Source organism: Xiphophorus couchianus, chromosome 14 (assembly GCF_001444195.1).
Source record: "Xiphophorus couchianus chromosome 14, X_couchianus-1.0, whole genome shotgun sequence".
Lineage (NCBI taxonomy): Eukaryota > Metazoa > Chordata > Actinopteri > Cyprinodontiformes > Poeciliidae > Xiphophorus > Xiphophorus couchianus.
In genome coordinates, this window is record NC_040241.1 from 3417754 (window position 1) to 3434522 (window position 16769).

The following is a 16769-nucleotide window of genomic DNA, read 5'->3' on the forward strand; positions in this document are numbered from 1 at the left end:
TCAAAACGAACAGAACTCTGAACATTGATCCGTAGAGCAACAGAGCTACTCGTCTACGGTGTGATAAAAACGTGAATCACTGTCAGTAGTAATAATAAGGTGCATAATGCAGCCATTTCACTGCAATAAAAAAAAAAAAGACTGATTAGCCTTTTATTGTGGTCGTTGACGCAGCTTGTCACAAAAATTGTGACGTTTTGTGCAGTTTAAGAACGTCAAATGTTTTAAAGTTTTAATGACTTCATCATGAACAGGAAGAGTAAGTGGGTCAAATCAGAATAAACTTCTGCTAACAGAAAACATTTCACCAAACTCAATCCACTGCTGACCAGTTTGTTTAGGAATAGTAGAAAAGCCAGAGACTTGAAGCCACCATCTGGGTTTGCTCAAAATGACTTTTTTTTTTTTACTATCTGTTGATTTTGAATATAATCCTGTCTGAATTAAATTGACAACATACTTCTGTAAATAGTTTGCATATGAATAATTTGAATACAATTAAAATGTATTCAAAATTTGCGTAAAATACAAAAGCAGAGTGATACTGTGACAATGCCGATGGTCATGACTCTGCTGCTATGGCGACAATGAAATAAGATATACAATAAATAACCAGTCTGAAAGATTTCTTCAAACCAAAAACAACAGTAAACACATAAAAAGCCAAACTTCTCATTGTATCGGTATTTAATGTGACATTAAATAAAAGAAACAGCCTTAATTTTCTACACCCACTTAATCTTTGAGGGTCACACATGTGAAAGGACTAAAACAGTTTACAATGTTTTATTCAGAACTCTGTTTTCGCATCAACAAGCTCAGTGGAACCAGGAAAGGATTAAGAGGTGGGAGGAAGACTGCCATGTCTGCATCCTCAGACTGGCCTGAAGAGGTGGCTCCTCTGTGGGCAGCGCCAGCAGCTTCTGCCTCCTGGCTGAGATCTGCAGCTGGAGCTGGAGCTGGCCCCCTCTCAACACGGCGCGCATTCTGCAGCTTTGACATCAGCTGCTTGGCAGGCATGGAGCAGACAGGAGCAGAGAGACTCTGATGCATCTGAAACCAGGTCAGGAGGGAGAAGGCTTTCAGGATAATGGAAACCAAGACAAACATTTACACATAGACAAAAATGTCGGTGGGATGACCGAAAATCCCTGAATTAGTCCCTAAATAAAGTCGAAACCGTTAAAAGTAATAAATTAAAATGTGGAGAAAGTTAACCAATGAAAATCAGACATTCCTTCTGAACTGTGTTTCAATGGAATCATTAAACAATAAATAAACTAATGAAACAAGCATGGACCAAATTCATCTAGAGCAGTGTTTCTCTGTCCTGGTCCTCAGGGTCCACCATCCTCAGAGTCCGCCGTCCTCAGGGTCCGCCATCCTCAGAGTCCGCCGTCCTCAGGGTCCGCCGTCCTCAGGGTCCGCCGTCCTGCATGTTTTAGGCGTTTCCCTTTTGCACACACCTAACTTGAATAAGTAGCTGATTAACAGACTTAGGCAGCACTAGGTGACATGCAGTCATTTGAATCAAGTGTTCTGGAATATAGACATCTGAAGTATGCAGGTCAGTTGGGACTGAGGACCAGGCAGCTTGATGCTCCTGTGATTACAGATGCTCATATTATTCAGATGTTTAAGATCCACAGCACTGTAGCCACCTTGCGTCGTCGCAGGTGGAAAATCTATAACAGATTGAAGAGAAGGAACGGCCACCAAAAAAGCCAGAACAAACTCCAAAGGTGAATTCCAAGGTTGAGGTACATCAGTGTTAGGTCAACCATCCATCACTGTGAACTTCAAAGTGAACTTCAAGGAGGAAACATCTGATGGTCTGATGAAACCAAGGCTGACGTGTTTGGACAAAGTCTCAAAAGGTAAATTTGGTGCAACAGCAGCACTGATTATCACCAAAAGAACACCATACCTACGGTGAAGCACGGTGGTGGCAGCATCATGATTTTGGCTGTTTTTCTTCAGGTGGAACTGGGGCCTCAGTCAGGATGGAGGGAATTATGGACACTTCCAAATATCAGTCAGTGTTATCAGTCAAAATCGCTGAGGCTGGAGAAAGCTGAAGATGAAGAGGAACTTCATCTTTCAGGACGACAGCAACGCAAAGCACAAATCTAAATCAACAAAAGAACGGCTTCACTGGAATAAGAGTGGGGCTTTGGAACGGCCCAGTCAGAGTCCAGACCTGAATCTGACGAGGGCTGTGCACAGGCGATGCCCTCACAATCTGTCAGATTTGGAGTGCTGTAATAAAAGCCAAAGGTGCTGCAACAAAGTACTAGTTTAAGGGTATATATTTATGCAACCAGATTATTTTATGTATTTTTCCTCTTTAAAGGTTTTAGATTGTTTGTCAATTGAATTGCAAATTGCAAGATTATTTACCTTGCTGCCATTTTGTTTTTAACATCATGAAAACCTGGCATCTGAGCAGGTGTGTGTAGGCTTTTCATATCCACTGTGTTCTTCTGTCTGCCAGTGGAATCCCACACAGCAACGTTTCCAAAACCAAAGGTTTAATGTTGGATAACTTTCCTAAAAGCAGCAGAATCTACCTGGATCAGATGTTTCTGCAGGTTTTTGCAGTCGAGATAATGAAGCTCTTCTGGGAGAGACATCAGCAGGTCCAGGACTATCGCACTTTCTGGACGGCAGAAGACAAAAAGAAGAAAAGACTGATTTTATTACTGTGGCTATTAGGATCATGGCATCATTTTGAACAGTAAAATAACATTTTCACAAAATGTTACAACGCCGTATTTTCTTGCCAACAAATCTTTCCTGGGTTGTTTTTCATGTTTTAGCTACAGTGTGTGTGTGTGTGTGGGTGTGTGTGTGGGTGTGTGTGTACTAGGGGGAATTGATAAAAGATTTTTGAAGTGAACTTCCTAAATATTTATTTGCCTAAAGATTTTATTACATGTGAATGTCAAAGGTAATAATGTATATATGTAGAGCTTGTTCCTTGTGTGACATTATAGTAATTGCATTACTAAATATAAAATTGTACATTGCTTAATACACAGCAGAATCATAATACGAAACCATTATGAGGCCTGACTGGAAACAACATGTTGCCACGGTGATCCATGGATCAGAGTGATGCTCTGGTAGCTTTGGGAAGTGAGAGATTCTGGGGCAGATAACAGTTTTATGGAGACAGCAGAAAAAGTGAACCTTGAGAGGACGACTGACTGTGACCTGCTGATAAACCTCACGTATACTGACATGAGGCATATGGAGCAATTAACCGATTACTATAATGGAGCCTGTGGTTTAGATTACCGTACATTCATGCAGAACTAAAAAGATAAAATAAAAAATGCTACTTTGAACCCGATTACTCTTTTTAGTGCTCTGTTTTATTGGTTTTAAGATTCGTAACACTCTTCTCCATCCAGTGTTTTGTATTTTGCTTATCCTGGTCGCTAAGAAATACTCTGGAAAAAACTGCAGCCTGGATAACTGTAGGCTGATTGCACTAACCATTATCTTATAGTTTACAGACTGCATATATCTCATCCCTAAATAATCAGTTTAGCTTTAAACCAACACAAGGGTATAGAAGCGCTTCTAATATAAACGGGGAAGCAGTATCTGTGCATCAGCCTTTAGTTTAGTCCCCAGTTTTGTCCAGTTTATATGCTAAATATATTTAATGAGCCAGTAAACACTGCATAAAAGGTGAAACACTAAAAACAATCTAATGTATGCAGATGATGATGGTCTCCAGCCCAGGAGGTGCTGATCTACAGCTGCTCCTTTAAAATATGTACTGAATATGGTGTGCAATACGATATCAGGCTTATTATTATATTATTCTAGGTGGAGTTTTGAGGATAAATTGGCAAAATGTTCCCTGATAAACTGTACAGCAATTTTCTTGATTTTTATAAAAAGGAGAAATACCTAGATCCTTTTATTACTGATCAAACGAATGAATGATGATGATGATATATAGAAAATGTTGACACGTAAGTTGAGCTTCTGCTCAGTCCCAGTATTAGCTCTCATTCAGTCAAAAAACAAAAATAAATAAATGAATAAAAACACTGGCTGAGGTTTTTTTTTTTAAATGTTGTTTTTATACTTCAACTTATTTTATACTTTTAATTATGGGTTTTATAATTTGTGTTATTTTTATTTGTGTAACAGTAGACCCAAGTTTGTTAATAAAGTTTGGAGACAATAAATTTAAGTAAATGTGAAACACAATTAAATACAAACAAAAAAAAACTACTCCAACCAATCTGGCCTTATTTAAAAAAGGAGCTGCTCCCCAACTGCCATCTATGGTTTTAACAAATGCTGCAGCATCTCACTAACCTTTGACTATGCCATTCCAAAAGCTTCACTTTTTACCCAGGAAAACATGCGGTATGATATGTGATGATGTCAGTAAATGAGGAAGTCCTGACAGGGATCTTGCCATCAGCTCACATTTAGTGAATAATGACTTGTGATATAACCAGAGCTGCACTGACTGCAGTTTTCTGGTTGATCTCTCAAAAAGCCTGATCTGCCGATTCATGTTCTGATTCCAATATTGATTTTTTTTTTTTAAATCACTAATCCCGTCAGGTATTATAAATTCACAACACGTCTTCAATGTTAAAATTTCATTTTATCGAAAGACTTAACTGCACATGAGGTAGTATTCTGAAAGATAAATAAATATTTTTGAGGGTTTTTTTAACCGATGCACTTGTTGGGTTTCCATAGCTCAGAGTAGATTCAGCCCCAGCAGGAGCTGTCTTTCTGCCTGGAGTTCAAAGCAAACCTAGACTCCAACGTCTATCCAGCTATGGAAAAACATTTTCTATATTTTATTTCAACAACATAGTTTTATTAGAATTGTTACTCCTGGCTGTTATCCACTGGTTTTTTTTGGGGGGGGGAAAAGCCACTTGACTTCATGTTCCATTAAACAACAAATGGCACCAAATAAGCTTAGAAGGGCAGAATAGATGGCACTGAAATAATGAAAGTTTAAATTCTGCTTCAAAGTGTATAGAAATATGGAATTAAATTGGACTTTTTATGCAAATGTATTAAATTGATCAGTTTGTATTCTGTTTGTTTCTTTATGACTGAAAGGTCGTCCAGGGTACGTTAAATTAACCGATTTAAAAAGCACAAAACGTGAGACGTGAGGCTGGGTTAACAGGTGATTGATTTTTTTTAATTTTTTTTTTAGGGAAAATGCTTTTTTAAATGTTAAGGCCTGATGCCCTGTAATAACCTACAAATAAAATGGTCAAGTCACATTTGGGTTGTTTTTGTAAGTTGATATTTGCAGAAATGACTGAATTAGATGGACATATGACATCACATCGTACTGACTGCAGACTTATGAATTAAAATCCTACCAAGGAACTGTGTTGTTTACCAAACAAATCCATAAAATATCAAACTGTGATAAAGCAGCTGATTTATACCCCTAATCAGCACAACCATTTTAGAATTTGAGTGAAGTTTGTTGATTTTTGTTAGCTTAAAACAGCTTAGTCAAGGAAACATGTAGGTCACCACTGTTTTGTGCCATAAAAAAACAAAACAAAAACACAGAATATTAAACAGAACTCTTTATCTTCTCCTAGTTTTTCCTGAATGTCTGTACTTGCATGAATATTTCAAAAGCTAACTAAATGTGGGAGTTAATACAAACTAATTAAAGCTAAAAGTTTGTCAGTATTGTAATGCTAATGTCACTGATGTTTTCAGAGCAACCCAAAGTTTCCCTTCAGTCATCAGATGATGTAAGGAGGATCTTAGCATATGCTAAGCGGCGCATCGCTGACTCACCCATGGGCGTTAGATTATAATCCTCACTGGGGTTTTGGACAACACTCAGGAACTTGTAGATCTTTTCAAAGTCCACAGCAAAGTTAACTCCAACTGTCTTTGGGTCATCTACCACAGCATGTTTACTTGACTGTCCAAACGTAGCAGGCAGCTCAGCGGCTGCGTGGGAGAGTGGGACTGTGGAGTGGGGAGAGGAAAAACTGGAGACGGGCAAACACAACGCAACAGCAGACTGAGCTGCTGCTGAGACAGGGGAGAGGCCAGAGGCAGCCGGAGCGAGAGGCTTTAGAGAACCAGAAGATACGAATGCAGGAAGCGTTTCTGAGAGCAGCGGGGCGGCCGGATCTGGACATCCAGTTAGCGAGGTGGAGGTGGAGGCAGCAGCAGCGGAAGGAACGGCTGGCTGTTTCTGACGTGGAAGGATCTTCCTGGTTTGACCTCTAACAGCCTGAGATGGTGCTGGGAGTCTCCTGCTCCCTGACCTGGCTGGAGCCGGAGCCATGAGCAGCAAGGCAGAAGGACGCTCTCCTGGGCCGAGGCAGAGAGAGAGAGAGACTTCTTATTCAAAGCTAAAACTTTTTTTTAAACTGCAAAAAGTACAAATTTCAAACTTTATTTAGGACGAACAAGCATCTGAACCAACTAATATGACAGACAGTGAAGGCAGAAAATATTCTCAGCTCTTGACTTTTTACACATTCTTATGTTACAGCCTTATTCCAAATTGTATTGAAAGGATATCTTTTCCTCAAAATTATGAAAATGTGGGATTTTTTTAGTATTTTGTACATTTATTTAAAAACATAGCCTTGTTTTGTGTGCATTTACAGTCTTTGCTTAAAAGACTAGGCGAAAAATGAAAGAGCACAGCTGGGTCATAACTTTACAATCACTTCATTTCATTGTGTGTGTGTGTGGTTGCTGGGGTGACAGTCAGTGGGTTTAGTTACATGTATTCATCTGCTGAAGGTGTATTGGCACACACTGGATTCTCTGTTCGGCTTGTTCAGACTGAATACCAGTAAAACTAAATGAAAATAAAAAAATAATGCAAAAACAAAATCTTACCAAGAGTTTTTGGTCTATTTTCTAGTGCAAATATTTTAGCAGACTTGAAATAAGACAAAACTGTCTTAAAAGTAACTTTTAGCAAGATACAGGAGCTTGTTTTAACTAAATGATTCCTTAATATTGATGAAAAAGTTCTTGTTCCATTGGAGGATTATTTAACTAAAAAGACAATTCCCTATGTTATAAATTAATTTATCTGCCAGTAGAACTAGAACTTTTTCATCAATATTAAGGAATTATTTACATCAAACAAGCTCCTATATCTTGTTGAAACGTTACTTTTAAGTTGGTTTGTCTCATTTCCAGTGTTATAAGATATTTGCATTAGAAACTAGACCAAAGATACTTGACAAGCTTATGTTTTTGCAGTGAATGCAACTGAATATTTCGTTATCAAAAATCTAGCACAGCCTCTGATGCACTCACTTGTTTGTGTTACATATTTTTATTAGGCATTTTGTGGAAATCAGTTTACCCTCTGACCAGAAGTTAGTTTTTTTTTAAAAAGGTAAAACATTTAGTTAATTATGATACATTTGCAAAAGCAGGAAAGGTTAAAATATCTAAGGGGGCAAATATTTTTTATAGGCGTTGCAGCTCTGCTAGTAATAAAATTGTTTCACATAAAACCACCAACAGAATTTCAGCTGGATCAGCAGCTTTTTAACCCACAGAACACAGAAGGTGAAGTTTTGAAAACTGCTTTTCCAGTTGCACAAATCTTAGTATTGGATGACTTTACTAGTAATAAAACTTTATCAGATCTTTTTTATTCTCAGCATTTGACCCTCTGGCAGGCAGGAGCGGCCAATTCAAGGTCTCCTCCTGGAATAGCTTAGACCTTATTGTTCATAATGTTTAGAGTCATGATGTTCAGGTCCAGAACTTCCACATTAAAACACGAAAATGGAGACGTTTACAGGTTTCATGACATCAGAGCACAATCAAAAGGTTTTTGACATCAAGGACAGGATTTTAATTGTTCTGTGATTGTACAGTGGCTAATAAAAATACAAGATAAAAAAAAATTCTTTGAACCCTTCACATCTCTTTTACGATGAAACTTTAATGGCGTTTGTCATTCATGATTCATTCAGCAGTGGAGTAAAAAGATAAAAAAACATCCTGTCAGCTTTGAAGACGAGGTGAGATGATGCTGCAGATCTTTTACACGTCTGTTGTGGAGAGTGAATGCATGAATCCACATACCTTTCACTGGCATGCAAGGCACTGGTCCAACAGCAGGTCTGAGGTCCTGCTTGGGGTCACAGTTCCTCAGAGTGCAGGGTTCTGTCGATGACACAACCAGCATCTGAAGGAAAAGGAGAAGAAAGGATGGTGGGATATTTACTGGTTTAGTTTTGTGAGAAGTTTTCTTAAAATCAGACAAGAATCAAAACAGTTATTTTTTTTTTTCCATATTACAGGACAGTAAGCCAGTGAGTGTTCTGAAAGGGCTTCTTGAAAGATGAAATGGAAAAACAGTATGAAAATTCACAGCTCGTTCATTTCAAGACAGCATAAACTTTGCCTTGAATTTAGCAAATAGAGTGGGTGATGCTCCTCTAGATGCGTTACGTTAGATGCGTTACGTTAGATGCGTTCCTTTTTTAACGTAGGGAGACCTACTTCCTCCGTTCGTTTTCCTATGGCAGTCAAACTATTCCCACAGTGGACATTATTCTTTTAGATGAGGCAAAAAGTTTCCTTCAGCCATCATGCAACCTGCAGAGCTGGCAGCTTAACTGGGGTGTTTAGTCCATACAGCCGGACGGATTTCCACTGACAAGAAAAAAAAATGCTTATGCTGGAAGAACGGTGTGATGGGAAGTCACTCTTACGACTGCAGTGCCGTAACTTTTTCAAATGGCGCTTTACCAGCTCATGCCTGTGTGGCCCGATACATGAACCTCTGCGAAGGCAGCTGCAGCATCATGAGTCTGTGCAGCACATAAACCACAAGACAGCATAATCTCCCAGAGTCCGCCTGATTGTAGAAATATGTTGGTTCTCCATCCATCCATCCATCCATTGTCTGTTCACCCTTGTCCCTAATGGGGTCGGGAGGGTTGCTGGTGCCCATCTCCAGCTACGTTCCAGGCGGGAGGCGGGGTACACCCTGGACAGGTCGCCAGCCTGTCGCAGGGCAACACAAAGACATACAGGACAAACAACCATTCACACACACACACACACCTAGGGAGAATTTAGAGAGACCAATTAACCTGACAGTCATGTTTTTGGACTGTGGGAGGAAGCCGGAGTACCCGGAGAGAACCCACGCATGCACAGGGAGAACATGCAAACTCCATGCAGAAAGACCCCGGCCGGGAATCGAACCCAGGACCTTCTTGCTGCAAGGCAACAGTACTACCAACTGCGCCACTGTGCAGCCATATGTTGGTTCTGATAAAGATAACATACTGTGAACGGGACATAACTCTAACAACTTTGCTTATATTTAAACTCCTTTAAGCATTAGATCCATTTGGGTCAGGATCAAAACTCAGTGAAATCTGCTGCACACGTCTTGTGCATTTTTCAGGTGAATGCCGAGTCGTAAGCCATGCCCCTTTGGTTCTTTTGTTAGTCTATGCTCCTATGATCTCGAGGGGCACAAGTCACTTATATTTTGGTTGACTGGTCACTTGATTGCTCTTGTTCTAGCATACCTGAGAGAAAGCAGCAGATATGACTTTCTCAAGGGTTCCAGCAAGAGTGGAGGCCATGTGTGTCCACTCTTCAATAGGCCTTCTGAACTGCTTCTCCTCCCAGTTCTTCATTTGCAGCTGGAAACGTGCAGATGATATGGTCTTGTTTTTCAGAGAGTCCACCATAGCACTGATCTGCAACGCAGGACAACACACCTCACAGGATTAGTTTTTGTGCTGACATTTCACAGCACTCTACTCATTTTATTTCAGTAGAGTAATCAGATGCATAATAATGGTCTATGAAAGACACAGGATTAAAACTTGTGACTGAGGCATCAGTCATGGGTGCCACTGCACCTCCGATATTTGATTCTCCTGCCCCATCAATAGGTAGAAATTTAGACACATGGGCCCACAAACAAAAGCCGACTGGTTTGGCTCTGTTCGGACTGGTGTTAGTGCTGGGATATATGATGGACTGGGGAGTCAGGAGGCGTACTGGGGGCCACTCTTACTAACAGGGGTGCCGGGTTCTGGTGTGTGGACAGCAGCAGCCTCCGGGGTGAAAAGGTCAGCGGGCAAAGTCTTTGAAAGTCGTTTCAAACATCACTACACTAATATGAAAATAAACATCCCAAATGTTTAACATCAGTATAACAAAAAAAAATAGAGTCAACACTAACCAAATCAAACTCACTTGTTGTATGATCAGCTTCAAGTATTTTAAAAGCTGCTCTTTTCCATAAAATAAAAAGAGCAGGTCTTTTTTTTATATGGGAAGAGAACAGAAACATAAACTGTCCAAACTCAAAGAAAAAGATATTCTAGTACCGCCACCTAGTGGTATGTTTGAAGGAATATCTGGAGGTATGTTTCTATGGCTTCTGTTGGTCTGACATATTTGTGACCAACAGGCAATCTAGTACAAACTCCCAGGTTTTATAATCTGTGAAAATCATGAAAGTAATTTTTTCTGTTTTGTCAATTTCGAACAAAGCTACTATTATTAAACTCTTCATAGAGCTAGGTTACTCTAAATAAAAATAGTTTGAGCTAAATAGTTTTTTACCTAAAGTATCTTTTAATCAAATCTCTAAGTGTAGTGTATACATGTTCCACTCTACTATTTTTAGGATTAAATTGAGGCAGACATCTGTTGCCAGCGCTGAATGTCTTGTCTTTAAATATGGACCACTGATATTTAATTGAAAAGCAAATAAAATCCCTGAAGACCTTTAGATTTTTTTCTATACCATACAAACACAAAGTGTCTTACATCAGTGTTTCTCAAACCTTTTCAGGTTGAGGATCATTTAAGCCATGTAGGAAACACTTAGGGACCACCTAAATAGCCCCACAATAACACAACATCTTAATATACAACCTGAAATGAAAAATATTAGTCTCTTAACTCACTTATTGTCATGAACATGAATTATCCTGAGAGCATTTTGATTCATTTACATAATTCTGAAAGTGTGGATTCTAAGCTTGCTCATGATGTCCAACACATGGAAATATGATTAAAGCACAAGTTTTGTGTGCATTAATAACATTCAGGTCTTTTTGTCATTTAGAAGCACAATTGACTTGAATTGCTTTGGCAGAAACAAAAGTCTTCTTCTGCACCATTAAATATGAAAACAATAAATATACACAGTATTTTCCAGGTTTTTAGGTAAATGTGAGACTGGCTTTAATGTTCTTTAGAGTCAGGAGCTCATTCTGCCCAGTCAGTCTTCCTAACTAAGTCCTTCTCACTAAAAGGAAACAAACTCAGATTTGAAAAATAATTTCAAAAGTTTAATGATATACCAACGGGCCAATGACTTTTCCCCCCAGGGGGCAATGCGAGGTTTGGGTGGCTTTTTTCCACCAATGAGTGAAATTATCATTTAAAAACTGCTTTCTGTTTTTACTCAGGTTATCTTATCCAACATTACATTTTAGGATATTCTAAAACATAAGTGAGACAAAATAAAAAAAGTTTTTAAAAATCCCTCTTTTATAGAACTGTAATAGCTGCTAAGAGTTGTTGCTGAACTATCAGAGTCAAAACCACAAAAAGCTAAAGGTTTTTAAAAGAAAGGTTTTTGGAAGAAAGGTTTTTGGATGGGTTCTGTCGTGGACTCGTCTCGGTTACCTCTGAAATGGACCGAGTAGGAATGTGTTTCTTCAGGACAGCATAGTCTATCTCTTGCAGGCCTCCGGTGGTCTGGCTGAGAGCTTGCAGGGCTTTCAGAAGCTTCTTCAGCTCAGGTCGTCCCCATTTACAGGCCGCTTTCCTGCGGGACTCCGGCGTCTCTGTCCAAAAGCTCAACTGTCGTTTCGTTCTGTTCCGAGGCGGCGGCTTCATCCTCACCGGCTCTTCTCACTGAATCTAAAGGAACAAGAAAACGCAGCTAAATAGTCTCAGCAGGTTATGAGGGGAATAATTACTCCGTTTAGATTGAAGCTGAACTATTTTACCTTTATCGTTGTTGTTACTATCAACTTCTTCTTCTTCTTGTGGTATTTATTAGCGACTGACAAGACACGTAATTGTCCATTACCGCCACCAACTGGTAAGGAGTGTGGCTCAGGATTCTAATACAAATACAGTAATACAAAAAACAAGTGAATTAATTAATTCATAAATTAAATCCTTCCAACTAACCCAGTGGATCGAAAAGAACCGCAATATAAATGTATAGTATCCGACTTACAACTTTTCTGATAATCTTATTTTAAAGGTTTTCAAGGTTTAGGATAATAATAATAAACCTTTCTATTTCACATATCTGTAACAATGATAAGGAAACATGTAACACAAAATGACAAACAGTCTCTTCCTCATCACAAAAGTCACAATTTCCTGCGTTATTTTACCCTGTTTTAAAGAGTGTGCAGATCCATCCAGCTTGTGTCCAAATCTAAATCTCGATATTGTTATATCTTCTCTCCTCCTTCCCCCTTTAAACCTGTTTGAATTATTTGTTTGAATTATTCATTCTGATGACTGTAGCATAACATGCTACATTATCATCTCCACAGCTTTTGGAGATGATAATCATGCTTTTGGAGATGATAATCATGCTTTTGATTGTAGAGTTTTCCTAAAATGAAGAGTGTTTCCAAATCTTGGCCATGATTGTCTCTTCTCTCTGAACTTCTTAAATCTCAAGTCTGTCCTTTGGGTTTTATAAAATCACAGCTCTGTGTTGCTGTATTGTTTTGGCCCTTTTTTCTTTGTTTTCAATTTTAATACATTTTGTTATGGTTTATGAGCTAAAAAAAATTCCTCTGATCTAATGATGTTTAGATGTCAGCATAAAAGTTTCTGCAAATATAGTTAGAGAATATATTTGGATATAGTTTATATATTATTTATGTTTTGATGTTGTAGGTTCTTCATATGGCGCATGTATTCGTGTTGGAGCATAAAAATATAAGATATCTTGTTATTCATTACCTGCCGCTGAGTGTTAGGAATGTTCAGTGATTTGCCAGCAGGGGTCAGTATTGTTCCGTAAATGACGGACTCACGGCTGCAGGGATAAGCGCTCCGGGAAACGTTGTTGTCAGGTCAGACTAAGCGACTGTAACCCTACATGAGATGGTTTTTGTTGTTGTTTTTGTTTGTTTGTTTTTGTCCTTTTTGTGTATTTTATTTACTCAGCAGGTAGGCTGGTCAAGTCAGTGAAATATTGTCTGTTGTAATGTTGAGTTCCCTGGAATATGAATGTGCATATTGAGTTACGTGTATTTTAATTTAAATGCGCGGAGAGAGTTACACACCTTACTGTATTTACATTAATAACTCCGCCTTCAGACTGCATAGAGGAGTGGATAATAACAGAGATATGTGCGTGATTTTGAGTAAAAGTGTACAATTGAAATATGTAAAAATAATAACAATAAATTTAATGTGACTTTACACATCAGATGGTCATATTATTTTCACACATCAAATGTATTTCTTCTAGCCTTTTAACATCAGATGGTCACTATATTCTTAGGTGAAAACAAAAGACTGCCATACATCAGATGATCATCCTATTATAACATCACCTAATTATGGTGTTTCTAGTTTAGGACATAAGCTTATCATTTTTCTCTCCTCATATGACATCAGATTTCTCACCTTTTCTCACCTTTGTTCATAACATGTTCATTCAGACCTGACAGTGTGAGAACAGACGTTCATCCTGTTTTCACCTCTTGACCTCAGATGTCCATGCTAATGTCCTCTCTATATCTCATGTTTTTTATAGTTTTTCTCACCATAATCACAAATGTTTATCCTAATTTGACTTATGCCTCGTTTCCACTGGGTGGTATGGCACAGCTCGGTGCTGTACGTTATTTTATGGTCTGGCGTATACAGGAGAGTGTTTCCTTTCAGAAGGTGAATGTTACATGATACTGGTGCAATGACAAACTTGAACTTCACTCCAACCATTATAATATACCGTACTGTATGACGATAAACATAGGCTTTATCATGTCCATTGGGTTGGTTCACACCACGTTCAGTCATTTACACGTTCACACACACACACACACACACACACACACACACACACACACACACACACACTCATATGCTGATATGCTGATGGTAGCACGCTACTGTCAGTAGCCTCAGCTGCATGGGCCCGGTGGCTGCCATGCACCGGCACCACCACTTTTGTTTCACCCTTGTTGGTCATTCTGGTTTTATTATTTGACATTTCGTATTTTTGTTCAATTTAGCCTGTTTATGGTTTCCCATAATTTAAGCCCCTTGCAGTGTTTATAGTTATTTTTATTTTTACTCCAGGTCTAATCACTCTTCAGTGTCAGTTATCATGTTTCTTTAGTCAAAGTTGTTCTTTAGTGTTAATATTATTTCCTGTGCCACTTTCTCTCTCCCTCCTCAGCCTGACTCCTGCTCTAATTACTCACACCTGTAATCAGTTAAATCATCAGCTCAGGTCTTTTGTCACAGTCACTACTCCCCAGTATTTCAGCTCCTCAGTCTCACTCACTACTGGCTGGATCCTCATTTCTACTCACGTTAGTCCCTTTTGACTTGCTTATATTTTCCTCATGTCTCCTGGTTGGATGTTCCTTTGGATTTATTTATTTGTTGTTAGCCTGGTTCGTGTATTTTTGTAAGTGTTTTTTCAATCTCATTTTTTTCCCCCATTTCATTAAATCACTTAAGTCAGCTGCTGCCTCCGCCTCTCTGCATTTGGGTCCAACACACCTCCAACCAACATCACAACGCCACTGTTTTTGCATATATTTTCATCAGTCTTATGCCTTTTTCTTGTCGAATTTGGTCTTTAAAGTGAGCTGGTCATCGTCCCATTTCTCAGCATTTTTGCTTTTGTGTCTGTCTGTTGTGGTTGAACTGGATTCCGTTGCTCAGAATACAAATCCTCTCTGAGGTTTAATGATCTCTTTAGATTTCTTTCTCAAGCTCCATTGTTCAATATTCTTGTTTGTAATCTGCTTCTTCTTTATTTGATTTGTCCCTCTGTTGCCATTGTTTGCTGGATTTAAAGATATTGTAAACCTTGAATGCCTTCAGGCCTGAACGCCTGCATGGCTGTTTGTCTCTGCCTCGTTTTGATTTGGACTGGTCCATCCTGCCCCACCCCCACTGACTGCTGCTGATGGGCAACATCCCAACCAGCTGTATAAATAGTAAAGGTGCTGCGTATTTTTGGTAGCTTTCAGCTGATATAAAAATCAACTCCTTTGTTTTAGCAATTGTCATCTGCAGTTTAACATTGATGCTTTAGGAACATGTCACTGATAATCCTAGTGAAAAGGTGGAAGTTCAGCTCATTTTATGTTGAGTCTCCCTCGTGAGCCGAAGCTCAAACCAGTTCACAGAATTGAAAGGTAGCTGCATGAACACAAGCAGAGGTGTGTGATCAGTAGGACCACCATCGATGTCTGAACACCTTTAAGAATTTACTGTCTTACATATTAAAAGCAGCTCCATTTAATTGAGTAGAATGATCGTGTGTGTTTTTCATTGTGTGTGTGTGTGTGTTCACTTTGATGCTCTGCAGTGGCTGTACAATGATGTTGGTGGATGAGTCACCCTGTTTTCTCCACGTGACATCATGAATCACTGCACCTCTGTGTGGGCAGAGCTGCAACCATCCCCACTGCATTCCTCCCTGCTCTCTTTCCTCACCCTCTCTGTTCTTTCCCAGTTAATTCATTTTCTCCTGCTTATTGTTTGTTTGTCTTGCTTCTTCTGTTGGCTGCAGCCAGGATGCTGTTCAATCTCTTATTGGGTTGACATAAAAACCTTCTTGGATGTCAGACTGACTGACTGAAACACGCCTCAGAGATTCAGCAGTCATCCAACCAGCATGTCAGAATCCTGAGTTGGACGCTCCATCTCTGACCAGCTCTCTATTTTCTCTTTGCTCTGTAAACTGAAATTTCATGATTTTGAATTATTTTTTCTTTTTTGACATATTCTTGATGAGAGGATGATAGTATCAGGAAATATTCCTACAGTGGACTGTTACATTTACAATCAAATCAGTCAGTAATGCTTTATTACATTTATATTTAAAAGTAATTAATTTTTACTTAATGTCAGATTCACAATATTGAAACTTCAAGTAAAACTAAAAGATTATCTTTGAAAAAGTAATTTGCTGAATGAATAATTATCATGTTAATAAATTTTAATCATTAATAAAATAAAGAAAAGCTCAGAGTACTTTATTTTGAAACAAAGATTTAATTTGATCAAAATGTCTCTGAACAGTAAATGCAGGGTGTCCAAACATAATTAGGACTTTGATTTGAAAATAATTTGAAACTAAATTGCAACCTTGGAACTTTCTAAATAAACTGGATTGGGTTTCCGTAACAATTAGATGTTATGGAAAAGTTATGGTGAATAATTTTTTTTATTATTCAATTGGAAAACCAAATATGGACCAAGTCATGATAAATCTGATTGGGTTTGTTTCTGGGGTCTGGTTCTTTATCTCTGTTGGTCAAACTTACTAGAATAAAGAGAGTGAGTAGCTTATTTATTGACAAGCTACTCCATCCAGTGTTAAATATTCATAAATACAAATATAATCTATGGTCTCTGGCTTTCTGTCCCCCAGAACTCCTCCATGCTGTAACGTCTAGTTTCGAATCAGTTTAGACGTGAGCTGGGCTTCACCTGGCTGTCCTCTCTGTTATAAAAAGAACGTGTGGGTCCACAAGAAAACA

General features: G+C 38.7%; 1 protein-coding gene across 2 annotated transcripts; it reads right to left on the reverse strand.

The window, feature by feature from the left end:
- Window positions 1-484: 484 nt before the first annotated feature.
- snapc2 (small nuclear RNA activating complex, polypeptide 2) lies at window positions 485-12099 on the reverse strand. 2 transcript variants are annotated; one of them, XR_003598312.1, is made up of 8 exons: window positions 12015-12099; window positions 11689-11925; window positions 9564-9737; window positions 8101-8203; window positions 5821-6348; window positions 2571-2659; window positions 1301-1453; window positions 907-1053 (listed from the first exon to the last, which is right to left on the reverse strand). XR_003598312.1 is itself a non-coding variant. In XM_028039308.1 (7 exons), exons 2-7 carry the CDS (start codon window positions 11899-11901, stop codon window positions 787-789), a joined length of 1374 nt encoding a protein of 457 aa, XP_027895109.1. In that variant the 5' UTR covers window positions 11902-11925; window positions 12015-12099; the 3' UTR covers window positions 485-786. The 2 variants fall into 2 exon arrangements, 1 of the variants encoding a protein (XP_027895109.1); XM_028039308.1 differs by lacking the exon at window positions 1301-1453 and having other exon boundaries at window positions 485-1053.
- Window positions 12100-16769: the final 4670 nt, after the last annotated feature.

Coding starts and splice junctions, on each gene's coding strand:
- snapc2 (XM_028039308.1), bottom strand. CDS start 11,901: ATGAAGCCGCCGCCTCGGAACAGAACGAAACGACAGTTGAGCTTTTGG. Junction 2,660..5,820: donor TTATAATCTAACGCCCATGG/GTGAGTCAGCGA, acceptor TCTGCCGTCCAG/AAAGTGCGATAGTCCTGGAC. Junction 1,054..2,570: donor TGCAGAAACATCTGATCCAG/GTAGATTCTGCT, acceptor ACCTGGTTTCAG/ATGCATCAGAGTCTCTCTGC.